Source organism: Scardinius erythrophthalmus (genome assembly GCF_964197995.2).
Source record: "Scardinius erythrophthalmus genome assembly, chromosome: 7".
Taxonomy (NCBI): Eukaryota; Metazoa; Chordata; class Actinopteri; order Cypriniformes; family Leuciscidae; genus Scardinius; species Scardinius erythrophthalmus.
In genome coordinates, this window is record NC_138227.1 from 10,467,500 (window position 1) to 10,482,212 (window position 14,713).

At 41.5% G+C, this 14,713-nt stretch overlaps 1 protein-coding gene across 1 annotated transcript in view; it reads left to right on the forward strand.

Annotated features, from left to right (window-relative positions):
- Positions 1-14,713, forward strand: part of tenm4 (teneurin transmembrane protein 4) — a gene marked incomplete at its 5' end in the record, with an annotated part of 174,702 nt that overhangs the window by 97,001 nt on the left and 62,988 nt on the right. The window contains 3 exons of the mRNA XM_081371629.1: positions 3,128-3,274; positions 5,371-5,587; positions 11,013-11,132. Coding sequence (XP_081227755.1) covers positions 3,128-3,274; positions 5,371-5,587; positions 11,013-11,132 — 484 coding nt within the window. The remainder of the gene's footprint in view (positions 1-3,127; positions 3,275-5,370; positions 5,588-11,012; positions 11,133-14,713) is intronic.

The window sequence follows — 14,713 nt, forward strand, 5'->3', positions numbered from 1 at the left end:
TATATATATATATATATATATATATATATATACAGGCTTCATAGAAAGTGTTACCAAAAACTCCGGCATTACAGGTACTGATAAACTGAGACTTCTCTCTAATTTTTTTTTTCCATCTCTCTCTCTTTCTCTACCCTGTCACACCATACCTTTAACTCTCTACCAGCCTGTGATGTGATGTTTTGCTTGTTGCATGTTATTGTCTTTGCAATCGCTTTTGCAGCCCCTCTGTGTTTCAGTAAACTTAGATGTCTCAAGCAACCAGCCCATGCCTCTAGCTGTCTGTGTCTTGTCATGGAAGCAGCACTGTTCAAAACTTCCCTTATATGTCCTTGTCTTTTATCTCCCCCTAAAGCTCACTATCTGGATAAGGTAGTGAAAGGTATGGCACTCCTCCTGTCCTATCTTTTCTATCATTTTTCCATCAACCAACCCATCCTAAAAAAAGCTCATCTTCAGGGTTGCACTCGTATTTTCAATCAGCCCATGCTTTCATGCCTCACCAACACAGTCCTTGTCGAATCATGCTGCTGTTGTACCACCACATCCAATACGCTGCTTTGCCACCTCGCCACTTAGCACCTTCACGCCCGCAGAGTGGGCGGCACGGGAGCCGGAGCGGCTCCTTAGCTGCCGTATCCCTGCTGTGGAACTCAGGGGGATGGATGGCCCACAGGATCCAAGGAGGGAGGGCTGGCGGAGGGTCACGGACCTTGCCAACCGGCGCCATGCATAATGGATGTTCAGTGCAGCTGTGTAGCACAGCAGAGGGGGGTTCGGGAGGAGGGGTGTGGGGGTTCAGAGAGGTGCTGAAGCGGCAGCCTCTCTAATTAAAGCATGCTATGCACCGGTGCTGCCAGAGCCCTGAGCTGCCCACACCCCCTACCTGCTCGTTGTCTTCCCCTTTCTTGTCTCTGGTTTTCTTGCTTTGTGAGCCACACCCCTTCCCTCCCTTCCTCCCTCCATAGAGAGGCAGTGCGGCTAGCGTGAGCTGCAGGGGGTCGCGCAAGGCGGTTTCGTGGCCCTCCGGAGCTGTTTCAGCCTGATGCGCGGGTGCGCTCCACAGGGGCCTCTCTCTGAAAGGGCTGCCAATTAAGCTGAACTGCTGCCAGCAGAGCACAGATCTTTATTTATTTAGCTCTTTAATAAGCATTCAGAACAGACCATTCAGACGTCTCGCCACTGTAGTCTGTGCAGCTGTTTGTCTGTTTGGGTGTTTAAGGAGCAACCTGCTGTCTACTGGTCAAGCTCACCCTTTGCTTGTTAACAAAGCATATCACAAGCATAACAAAGACTATCACTGTCTGCCTTGTAGCACAAAAAGATTGTCCTTACACTGAGGTGGGGTCAGCTGGAGACTGTAATTGAAGGCACAACCTTGTACCTATGAAATCTCCTAAAAAAAAAGACAAGAAATGGGATTCAAAGATCTTGGTCGGGATGCCATCTGTAGTCCTCGTCAAAGTTCGCACTTCGTGACAAAGAGTAGACTGTTGACTAGTACTCCGCTGTGAATTATCCAGCTTTAAGGATACATTACAAGCAGCTGCAAAGGGACACCCAACTGTGCACAATGGGACACGCTACTGCTTCTGGAGGTCCACCTTTCTGCAGAGTTTAGCTTCAGCATGATCCAGTACAAATACCTGGAACATCTTTGAAGACCTTGATTAGCTAGTTATGGTGTGTTTAACTTGAGTTATAACTAAACTCTAAAGGAAGATAGTCCTCCAGGAGCATGCTTGGACAAGAACATGAGACTGCAAGTTACCAAGATTGCCATTTGTGATACATCACCCAATAGTACCATGACATTGTGCTGACCTGTGCAGCTATATTATAATATAAGTCAACATTACAGCCCATTCTTGATGGCTTCTCCATTTAGGTGCAGACTTACAGTACATGTTACGGCAAGGATCAGCAATTGATTTTTTTTTTTCTTGCTTTAGATGATACTAAATGTGCTACATATATCAGTTATTGAAGCACAGCTGTCTTGGAACATTGAGCACATGATGCACAAAGCCTGGATGAAAACACTGCATGCCATTATGCATTGAGCCATCTTTAGAAATGATCATGGCTTTTAGAGGCATCTCAGATTTCCTTCTTATCAGGCATCCACCACCTTTCTTTCTCTATACAAACTCCCACTCTCACTCTCTCCCTTCCTTTAGTCTCTATGATATTCAAGCAGTGGCTGTGCTAACTGTCACTGACAAAATAGGTCAGCTCAGACATCTTGGAGAGCAGTTCTTGGCTTGTAAAAAGCATGTCAGAATTTTACATTTCGATGGCGTCGGGTTTCTCGCCTTTCGTCTGTGTTTTCATCTTCGGAAATGGAATTGGACAGGTAGCTCGTAAGTGGTAGGGAGGGGAAGAGAAAACAGATGACAATGAGAGACATTTTACGCTGTTGAATTTAGCATACTGTGTCTATAGGATCGTGTGCCCACCTGTTCCATCAACATCCTGTCAGCATTAACCTCCCTGTTCAACCGCAGCCCTGTGAAATCCTATTTTCAAATGTGTCGTGACATTGTACATTATAGGTATAGAACAGAATATGCCCGTTTTTTCTTTTTTTTTTTTTTTGCCTGGAGCTTGTGGTTTTCACATTTAAGATTAGTCTATTATCTAAAGCCAAGGTTGTTAGGGTTATTTCCCAAGAAATAACACTAACTGTGATTTATACATTGTGATTATACATATTGCTGTTTATCTGGTTATGAAAATGTTTTTTCTGGGTTAGATTTTGCTTCTACCTATGTTGTGTCTCATTGTCTTGCTTTTCTTTCTTGCTCTCTCTTTCCTCTCTCTTTCTATTTAGAGCTGAGTTCTGCATCTATTGTACAACACTAATGAGAATGTATTGATCTGTCTGAGCTCTGCAGTATGAGTCTGCCTCTATAGGATATAAGGGCTTAAAACGGTGTATCAGTTAATCACCTGAAGTTATCACTGTTATTACTGAAGCGCTCTTTTGACCCACAGCCCTTCATTTTAACTTTTTCATCTTGGATAGAGTAACTAGGCTTTGCCACAGTTTGTCTGTTATAGTGCAATATTTGTTTTAGTAAAAAGGGCCCTTTCTAATGTGTCTGTTTTGCTTTTGTGTGCACAGAGGGCTGTCCTGGTCTGTGCAATGGTAACGGCAGATGCACACTGGGTAATAATGGCTGGTACTGCGTTTGTCAGCTGGGCTGGCGGGGAGCAGGCTGCGACACATCAATGGAGACAGCCTGCAGTGACAGCAAGGACAATGACGGAGGTACAACACAAACAACACGCTGTCTTAACATTTATTACGAAGATTTTCTCTTCTCTTCTCTTCTCTTCTCTTCTCTTCTCTTCTCTTCTCTTCTCTTCTCTTCTCTTCTCTTCTCTTCTCTTCTCTTCTCTTCTCTTCTCTTCTCTTCTCTTCTCTTCTCTTCTCTTCTCTTCTCTTCTCTTCTCTTCTCTTCTCTTCTCTTCTCTTATTATGCCTGTGTAACTTAGGCCAGTAAGAACTGTGCATGTAAACATCCCTCCCATGGCCTCAAGATGCACACTAGCGACTGACGCTAGAAGCTGTGGTCTTTTTAGCGTGCCCCCTCCCACGCCGAAGATGCCAGTTCGAATCCCGCTCAGATCGGGTCAAGTAGAACCGGTTACATTTGGTGCCGTTGACCCAGATGGGAGTGAGGTTTGGGGGGGTGAGTGTAGCGTAGGCCAGTAAGAGCTGTGCATGTAAGCCTCACTCCCTTGGCCTCAAGAGGTACGCTAGCGACTGACGCTAGAGGCTGCGGTCTTAAGAGTCCTTGTTAGTGTGCCCGCCTCCCACGCCGGAGACCCCAATTCAAACAGTTGAGTAGGAACGGTTACACATGTACTGTTATCAGTAGGTCACTGAGAACACTAAGTTCTTGAGCACCTTTATTGAGCTAAAAGAATGTAGCTCTTTAAATAGCTGTGGAAATTATCAGACCTTTCCTGTGGATGCATGAAGCTTTTGTAGAAGAGTGAGTTGATTTAGTAAAAATTATAGGCTTCAAGTTCCCCAAGCTAACAGATAGACATACCAAGTCCACATCATCTAACCTCCATTTCCCAGCAAGCATCAGCTTAGAACCGACCTCCTGCCAAGCCTCTAAATCAACGGTAGCCTCGTCTTGTCACGAACAGCACTGAGCATAAAACATGTTTGCACTGATGTGCACAATCTTCAGGGAGATTACATATTATGCTTCTGCTATAGTTGCCACACTCTACTTTTTAGAGTAGCCTGGTGGTGTTTTTGTTACAATCCTAAATAATCACTTTTTAGAGATTGACCAGAAAAACAGGTTGTAAAGGTATCCAGCCCAGTAGAAGATAACAAAAATACATACACACAACTAAAATGACGATAAGCCATAGAATACCAATCAGAAAGTGCTAACACATACGCTAGAAGTAAAGCAGTCAGTTGGCAGTACTATCATGACGTCTGAAACAAGCAGTGATACTTCCACCAGGAGAGGCGATATTTTTATGATCTTGCCCATCTGGTCAAAGAGGTTCCACAAAGTAGAGAGATAGAGGAAGAGAGAGAGATATTACAGAATAAGGGATGACCCACTTCAGCACATTAAAGGGTTCCTCTCAGCGTGGCCTGAAGTCCTGAATTATTTCAGCTGAATTATAGGAGGGAGAGGCTGGGTTGCCTGTAGAGGTGTGAAAACTGTTGGAAAGAAAAAAAAACATGAAGGAAATAAGAAGCAAGACTAGTTCTAACTTACTGCTGTAACACAGCTGTAGGGCATAGAAAGCCATCCAACATAGGCAGTTATTTCTTAGAACTTTTTGAGATCCTGCTAACGGATTGCCCGTGTTCGTCTTGGGATGATGAAATCTCTTTCTGCTCCTTTAAAGATATCAACCAAGGGGAAATGACGTTAGCTTGGACAAAATAAGCATGTTGGAAGACATTTGTGCTGTTGGTTTTGAACATTTCTGGTAACCAGGTCATACCTGATTTAGCTGGTTTCTTTAACATATATTGGTGCCCACTGGAGAAAGGTGCCTTGGTTTGATTTGTGTCTGATTAGCCTTGAGACACTACCCCCTAACCCTACTGTGAGTGAATCTGTAAGCGTGGCACCTTATCACATCTGACCAACTTGACAAAGATGGTTCACCATAGAAAACCATTGTGGTAGTCCATCAGATCAACCACCTTTGTCCTGCTGGATTTTTTTTTTAAACTAGCCACCGTTTTAAGTGAAGGCAGTTTACAAGCAGATAAATAAATGTTCACTTACAGCAAAATAAGTAATTTTTTGTGCTTTGAATCTACATTACCATTATTGAAGAATTAACCTCTCCACCCTGTCCTCTCTCCATCAGACGGGTTGATAGACTGCATGGATCCGGACTGCTGTTTGCAGGCGTCATGTCATGCTACCGCTCTGTGTATGGGCTCTCCTGATCCACTGGACATCATCCAAGAAACCCAGATCTCTTCCAGTCTAAGCACCCTGCAGTCCTTCTACCAGCGTGTCCGCTTCCTGGTGGGCCGGGACAGCACCCACGTCGTCCCTGGCACCAACCCCTTCGATGGCATGTAAGTGTTTCAGTTGTAATGTTCACAATTTTTCACAGTTTCTTGCAGTTAAAGTTCTCTTTTCCATACTTATCCCAAATCTCAATCCACTGTAGTGGTAATATTTAGATCAATCAGTAACTATAAGCAGATGCTGTCAATCCATCTGCGCTTGTTCCTTGTAAACAAACAGGGCATGGGGCTCATCCCAAGGTACCCCAAAGATGTTTCATATGAGAGAACAGTGCTGTCACTGTGTTGTCCCATGTGACTTCTCATCTTTTGCCTCCATTTTGTGGCATTCCCTTTTTATCTGTAAATAATACCTAGAGTGAACGCCACTTTTGCATTTGCATCCCACACATGCACTGGTCTCGTTCCTCTCTCTCTTTCTGTTCTCAACTGAAATGAGCACACAAGATGTCACTAGAGACTTGGGGAAAAGTTGTGCTCCTTTGAAATGTCTTAGAGTATCCCCGCATTTCCTTTCATGAAAGCAGAGCTGACATTTCAAAGGCAAAAAAATGAAAACATAACAAGCAAATGAGCATCTTTTGTGCTCTCCACGGAGAATGTCTCTAATGGTGTTGCCCAGGGTGCGTTGACGTTTTGATTCTTGTCTCTATAAGGCATAATGTGCCAAAGAGGTCTTCGATTCACAGCCTTCTGTTTTTAGGCCTTGTCTTGCTTTATTTCTTTGGAAACTCAAGTGGAAATTTCTGTGGATCAGCGAGCAGTCCTTCCCTGGGCTCTAGTGAGCAGGGTATTGTTTTTGCATCTCTTAAATGGCCATTTCCCACAGTTCAGCTCAGACTCTGGACCGAATGGCCTTTTTGCTTTGCGTGAATGACTGAGCCTCTGGCAAGTTCGAACTCCCTTTGTCTAATCTGGGCTATCCTAATGAGACTCTGATCACTTCAAAGCTGTCCAGTGCTCTCCTTCATGCACTCATTTCCTCTGTCCTATCTGCCAGACGTTCTTCTGTTGCATAAATCACGCTGCCCTCAATCAACTTGTGTCAGAGTGTCCAATGCGCATAACCTCATGCAAAGATGAAACATTGGACTTTGTTTGATATCGCCTTTTGTGGACATGTCAGACAGTATTCATGAAATGCTCTTGTAATACTGTGTGACATTTTCCCAAGGTGACATTTTTGCAACGCGCGGTAGGGAGTCTCCCGATACCCTCTTCATTATTTCAAGATGAGGGTCTCGGCCTACCCTTCGTCACCATCATCTCCCAAGAAAAAAAAAGAGGCATAAATAAATAAAAGCTTTAGAAGTCGGTCACCAGCCGCAAGATCGGAGACCTCGATTCACCTAAAAATATCAGTGCTGATATATTATTTATTACCTCTTCGTTCCTCTGCTTACTGACAGATATGAGAGAGGCTGACAGCAGCCCAGATGGACCTTTTAGACACAGCCACAGTCGGTCTGAAAGAGCCCCTTGCTATCACCTGATCAGGCCTTTTTATTGATTTCACAACCACCTCTGCATGCTAAAAGACATGTCAAAATGCACTTCTGACATATCTGACCACAAGAAAGCAACAAGGATGGGAATGATCAAAGTCACCTATCATCCCTGTTATACAAGACTCACCTTTCTGAAACTTTCCGAATGTTCTTCCAATATTTTTTAGCCTTAACAGCATGTGCTTTGTCATCTGAATCCTACAAAAGAATAAATGTTCATGCTGGAGATGCACTCGGGTCAAGTTGTTTGCTTGCTGCATCTGAGTGTACTTAGCCCCTTTTACCATCGTGTGGAGATGGTTGAGGGGGGTGCCCTGAGATAGCCCATTATTTCTCTCCATTTAGCCTATTTAGAACATGTTGCAGTTTCTGAGAAAGGGAAGAATACTGCTGTACAGATGTCATTTAAGAGAGAGTGCATATTTATATTTAGACCCTCTTATGAAGTAATTAGCGGTGCTCGCTAAGGTCTTATTCCATGGTTGTTGACAGGAACAAAGGCTGTAGGTGAATTTGACAGCATTTGGTACCAGTGATGCTAAATTGTGCTTTGGCGTTGTTGCTAATGCTTAGCAATGTCCTGACAGTGACCTTAGGTGCTAGGTTTACACATGCAAGTAAAGTAGTTAGCATTACAGTGGTAAAGAAGCTTTCTGTAAGTATTATTCAATAATTTAGCTTGAACACAAAGTGGATTGCAAACCGTAATTTAGTCCATTAGCTGTTTTTAGCCTTTGCCAGACACATGGCATTAGTGCTGTAGCGGTGCGTCGATGACGTCGAAAATTACGTCAATGTCACATTTTTTGCATCTGCGCTTCTTTATTTATTATTTATTTATTTATTTGCACCATTCCCGGAGGTACAGCTCGGCACACACACACCGCCTGCCATGTTATTCTGTCATGTTTTCTCCCTTTCTTTCCAAACCCCGACAAACGCCAGTCTCCTTTCTCTGCAGAATGCCATAAATCCGCTCAACCAATCACAGCGCACCATTCCACGCATTGTAAACAGTAACGGTGGCGCTTTGAATACACCCGGCATCCTAGTTTTCCTTATCTACTTTGCACTTTTTGATCATCAAACAAACAAAAATATTAATACATTTGACGGCATGTATTCTGCCGTAGGGAAGAAACGTAAGCCATCGAAATCTAATCATTTACGTGAGGAGATTAAGAAGATGAGGCACGCGGGAGGAAGAGAAATGCCGACTGTTGCTTGTTCTCACACGACAGCGTCAAACTTCTGTCAAATGCTGACACGTTAACCACAGGGGATCTTTTAAAAAACTTTCAATTCTTGTACTCAAAGTCAACGAAAACCGAGCAGGACCAAGCCATTTTACAGCTGATCGCCGTCAAAAAAGTTCAGAAGGTATTTCTTAGCAATGGCCGATTGAATGTAGCCTATGTTTGGTCCAGTACGTGCCTGTATATAAGATTAGTATTGACTGAGTTCAGAGGCTTTTAACATATCTTTTGCATTTCTCATCCAAACAACGTCAAACTTGGCACTGCACTTACTCGTGCCCAGAAAGCTGTCGAGTTTGAAATCCATCGGAGTAACGTTTCGACAGAGATATGCGAATAACAGACAGGATAATTAAATCCAATTAGACGTTAGATTAGTCGACTAATCGATAAAATAATCGCCCGGCTAATCGTTTAATTAATAATCGTTTACCCCAGCCCTACATGGCATTCAGACCAATGTGCATGTAAAAAAAAAAAAAGGTTCATAGTCCTCCCAGACGCTGCCTCTTGGGAGAGTTTAGCATGCTTTCTTTCATTGTTATTTCATTGTCTTTTCTAATATCAAGGCAGACGTGGCCTACAATTTGCTTCTATACTCTAAAATTACACAGTTGTCAACGCAGTGCTGATGGTCTACAGAAGGTGATGTGTCTGTTGTTTACAACTTGCCCGTTTCTCTGCCGTTCCAGTCTTGCTTGAGATGGGGGTTTGCTGAATAAATTACCTTTAAACTTTTTGTCTAGACCTCCTTTATCTTCTTCAGATCTGTTTAATGTCAATATTTAAATAATTTGTCGTGGAGTTGTTGAATCAGCTCAGCATATTGCCCCGTGGTACAGAGCCGACAGTTCCACTCAGTGCACCCTGTGAAAACTTGCGTCGCTGCCCCTTCTGAATGAGAATGCTCTAAATCAAACTGTCACCTTGAGCAATGTTGTAGATAGACAAAAGCTTTACACATATCTCTCTCTTTCTCTTTTTCTGTCTCTCCACCCTTTTATTTAGTGATCTTTCTTTGTCACTCCCACTCTCTTTTCTATTCTACATGAGTTCGCTCGCAGTCTGATAATAGACATTGCGGCGGGGCTGTGCACTTGTGCGCTATCTCTGCTAGGTTTGTTTACAGGGACGCAGAGCTGAGCCAAGGACTGCTGAAGGTGAGGGGCTGCTTAAATTAGCATAAAGTTCGCCTCCGTGGGACAGGGATATTGTTGGGTCTGTGATCTTGCCTGCAGTAAGGACAGGAAGGGGCCAGCCTCTTACACACCATGTTAATTGTTCCGCTGCCTGGCACTTGTTTAATGCCTAATGCTTGTAGAAACAGCCCCAATGTGTAATTTCCTTTTCTCAAGTTCTGTTTTTTCTTCAAACCAGCTGATGTGTGTACTTTTTTTAGATGTTAAAATACTTTAATATCATATTTTAATCTACATTTCTGTCCTAATTTCAACAATTTGCCTTGTGGTGGGTTTCAGCAGTGGCATGTAACACAGTCACTCCAACTTTTAAAAAAGCTATCTGAAATAAACTAAGTGCAAAAATATAGATTTTTCCATATATATCGATACTGAAAAATCTGAAACACTTCCAAAACTCATTTCCTGCAGAATAGATACACGATACCAGCTGTGCGTTCTCGCTCTCTCAAGATCTCCCCGACAGCGAGAAACACACAAAACCGCCTCCCCACACTCTCTCGCTTCATTTGCTCCGGGCTTAAATTTTGGCGTGGGATTATAATTTTACTCATTCCTGCAGATTTTGTGCTTACACAGAAGGGTGCATGCACATAAAGCCGTCTCTCAGGACTAAATTGAGTTCTTTTTTCGCTGCTTATTGCGCTTAAATAGTAAAATACACACAAAAAAATGCCAAAACGTCGGTCTTGGCAAGTATTCACGTTAACAGTCAGCTATGTTTGAAGTGAATGTAAACAGTTGAGAAAGAAAACGCATGTGTAACGGTATAATGGATCCATGCGTCAGGTCTTAAAGTGACAACAGCCTAACATATCTGATGTCAAATTATGAGATACATTAAAAAAATATATATGGCAGTTTTTTCCTATGGTATTGGTCAAATTTGTGGCCAGTAAAAATGCTAAATGGCTAGTAACTTTGGAAAACCACTAACCACTGGCAGGTGAGCAAAAAAAGTTGCACGTATCAATAAAATAAATTATTCAGTTATCATATATGAATATGAATAGACTACAAAAATGTACAGCTTATTTATTTATTTATTTTTGTTTTTCGCAGTTTTTTTTGTCATTCTTAATCTCCAGCCGGAACAGCATGGCGCCTGATTAAAAATCTCTAACACTGTGAGTCATAAGTCGTGTCTAGCGGGGAGCTGTTTTGCACTTGTTTAGGATTTTAAGAAACTGTGTTTGACTTTTTCATATCGATCAGTAAGTCGGAGCTCCTGAGGCAGACAGATAACATCAGATAGAGGCAGTTTTAAGCCCAGATATCTGCTGTGACTGAAAGCACTCATACCATTGTTCTCTCAAACAGCAGGAATGACACAAAACCTATCCCAGTTTTTGTCTGTAATCTATTGCATCTCAGACAGAAAATCCCCCTGTGGTTTTCTCAGAGCTGTTGGATTCATTTAATTTATTATATGTGTTTACAAATAACATCTGATGCTTTTCTACATTGTAACACAACACTTATGATTTTATTTTTATTTTTAACCCCACAGCCATGCCTGTGTTATCCGTGGACAAGTGGTGACTTCAGATGGGACTCCTCTGGTCGGTGTAAATATCAGCTTCATTAACAAACCAGCCAATGGGTATACCATCACCAGACAGGATGGCAGGTAAGTTGCTACATATGATGAAATGGTATTTAAAGATGTGGGTTAGCAATTCAAATTACGTATATTCTGATTGGATCATTATGCATGCACCTTTAGCCCACATCTGCTTTCTGTATGGCAGAATGTTGTATAATGTGCTGGAGGTTTTATCCCCAGCACACCATGTGCATTTTGCCTGTTTGCTTGGATGGTGCTTTTTGTAGCCATAAAAAAAAACCTCCATCTCCCTGGCTCTCTCTATTTTTTCCCTCTCTTTGCTCGTAAACACATGGTCTCCCTCCCACAACAGCCCATCAAGCCCTGCAAGAACAGACTCAGTATGGCATGAAATCACCAATGCACCTGTTTGCTTGCTTTAAAATGGGAAAGCTGTCTTAAATGATTTTGTTTGATTGTGTTTTGTACTATCCTGGTGACTTTGCTTTTTAAATTACTTCTTTCTTCACTTCCAAAGAGGTCCCTCTGCTACTCTACCAACCGCTAGAGTCGGATTGACCAAGTAACATGCAGTGAATATTCATGTAATACAAAATTCAGCCTGAAGTCAGACTCTTGAAATCCTAAAAGCCATCCATTATACATCTGACTTGATGTATTGAGAGTCACTTACGCAACCCTGTTTCCCTGAAGGAGAGAGCTGAATGCTGTGTCACGTCATCAACAACCACTGAGCTATGGGCGATAGACTTAAAAGATTTCACATGATTATTATGTAGTGAAAGTGACACCAGTGTAGTGCGAGATTCAATGTGTGGAGATTTCCCAGCAAACAAAAATATGTTCAAAGAATGTTTTGCTAAATTAAATTTCAACACATCCTCTTTTTTTGTTTAAAAAACGTTAGGCGAGCTAAAACAATTCCGAAAACCGTTCCATGAACAATGTGTAAATAAAGTTTTGCGCATTTTGAGAACATTATTAAATGTTTATTACATTATTAAACACTTAAATTTATTCATTCAGCAGAAACTTTTTCTAAAGCAACTTACAAATGGCACTACAAAATGAATACAAAATGGGACTGCAAAAGGAATACAAAAACTGATAATTCTGATAAAACTGATAACTCTTAAAAGAGCCAATAAACATGAGAAGTGCTAGTAATACAAAGTTTCAAACATTGTAAAAAAAAATAAAATAAATATATATATTGTTTTTACTGGAAAAGCGATTGTTCACAACTTGAATGAACAAAATATGTAACACTTTACAGTAAGGTTTCATTTGTTAACATTAGTAAACTACATCAGTTAACATGAACTAACAATGTAAAATATTGCTAAACCATTTATTAATCTGTTAATGTTAATCTCAACATTTACTTATACAGGATTTATATCAAAGGTTGTATTTTACATTATTTAATGAACCTGAACTTTTATTCATGTTAACATAGATTAATAAGTACTGTAACGAATGTATTCCTCATTGTTAGTTAATATTAGTTAATGCATTACCTAACCCTAACTAATGGAACATTATTGTAAAATGTACAAATTAATATTAGTATTGAAGTCAGCTAACAGGTCAACTAGTGTACAAGCTAATTGTCAATAGTATGCTAAGCTAGTTGGTTGATCAGTTACCAGGATGCTAAGCTGTCGGGCTAATCAGCTAGTGATATGCAAAGGTACTAGGTTAACTGGTTAGCATGTAAGCTAACGGAATAAACTTAGATCTTAAAATGTATGTCTTTGGTTATATAATGTGATTTTTTTACGTAAATATATTTACATCCTGTCTATATTAATAAATAACTGAAGTGAAGCTCCACAGTATAAATTAACCATGGTTTTATTATAGTAAAAGTGTAGTAACCATGTTTTTTTTGGCTGAATGATTACCATTTGAATAACCACAGTTTTACTACAAATACCATGGTTAAACTATGATTAACTGTGGTTACCATGGTTAAACTATAATAACCATGTTTTTTTCGTTGTTGTTTTTTGTAGTAAAACCATGGTTAATTTTCATAAGTCTATTTCTGGTCAGTGTTTCTGTTGTCATTCGATTGTCATTCTCGTTTATAACAAATTTGTGTGAATGTAATTGTATTTAGCACACAGGACTATATTCTGCTGCTGTGTGAACGTAGCCTTGGTTCAGTTCAGAGGACTGAGAGAGTGTGTATCTTCGACCTTTTTGGGGTCTAACCCATCGATCTGACAACCCCCTTTGGGTTAACACTGCGTCCCCTCAAAGTGTGCACTGAAAGGCTGAATGCACTAATAAAGTGTGTCACCCATGCCTGAGGTGCTTGTGTGATTGATAACAGGCCTGTGAATCGCTCATCGATTGGCATGGCAGCCTTTAGGGCTGTCTGTGTGCTCGTGTCATGGTTATATATGTGTGAGCGCGTCTCTCAGCACGTGACTAGCTGGCTAGCTTTTACTGCAGATTAGCGTCAGCTCTACGGCTGCATAAAAACACACACACGCTCTCTCTCTCGCAGACACTTCCCAACAAACACGCTCAGTTCAAACTCCCACAGTGCACAGACAAATACTCACATTTTAGCAAGGGCACGACAACAAGGGCAAAGCAGACCTTTGTTTATCTGCCGTGCCAATGAAAGCTCTGTGAATGGCCCATTGGGATATGTAGTTGAATTAATGTTCAAGCAGCTTGAGGTGTGACTACAGATGCACACCGCATCTATGCCAACCTCGAGAACAAAGACACAGAGTACAGCGCAATCTAAGCGTCCACATATCACGTATTGCTAATCGGCTGTTTGCATTGTAGGCGTTTTTGGCAGTAAAGTGCATTTGTGCTTTCATGTCTACCAGAGCGTGTTGTAAAGGTGTGTCTCCTCATGACGATACACAAAAAGAAGATCAGAGTAGCATTCTGGATTTGAACACAATCAGTCATCTAGCAAGCCGCACACACGCTAGCCAGCACATAGCGTCCCGTTTCGTTTCTGTTTAGCGGTGTCAACAACAAAGCTCTCTGATCAGAGCAACTCTATATGCAGAGCGCGTGCTGCCATTGTAGCGTTGTTGTAAAGTTATGTTAGCGGAGACAGCTCAGATCAATAATACTTTACCCTTCCCTTAAATGTCATTTCCCCTCTCACCTCCTTTATCAAAGCGCACCGTTCCACCACACAACAAAAGACGCTCGCCGGCGTACGCACGGCTACTGCAGCGGCAAGGAATCTTGCCAGTTCACTCCTCAAAAGAGAATAACGACACCACTCATTCATGCTGATTTTATTAATGCAAATTCAAAAGCTCTGTGTATTAGGCTGAGCCAATAGTTCATTGTATTGCAGTCACATTGTGTAGCTGCCAGATAAAAACCGTCCCTACTAACTGAAGCCGAGTCCTTTTCAATTGAATCCTGTCATTTGGAGAAACATAATGAATTACAACCTTTATTAAGTCTGGTTTTAATGGCAGTGCAGAGAAACGGTGAATTACGTTGATTAAAATGGTAGTAAATGGTATTGTGGGAGAATTAAATGGCATTGTAATTTCACTGAATGGGAAATCAAAACGCCATTTTTAAGGCAGCGATGGTTGGCATACTTAAGCAAAGAACTGTACTTAATGAATCAGATCCACTCTATTAAA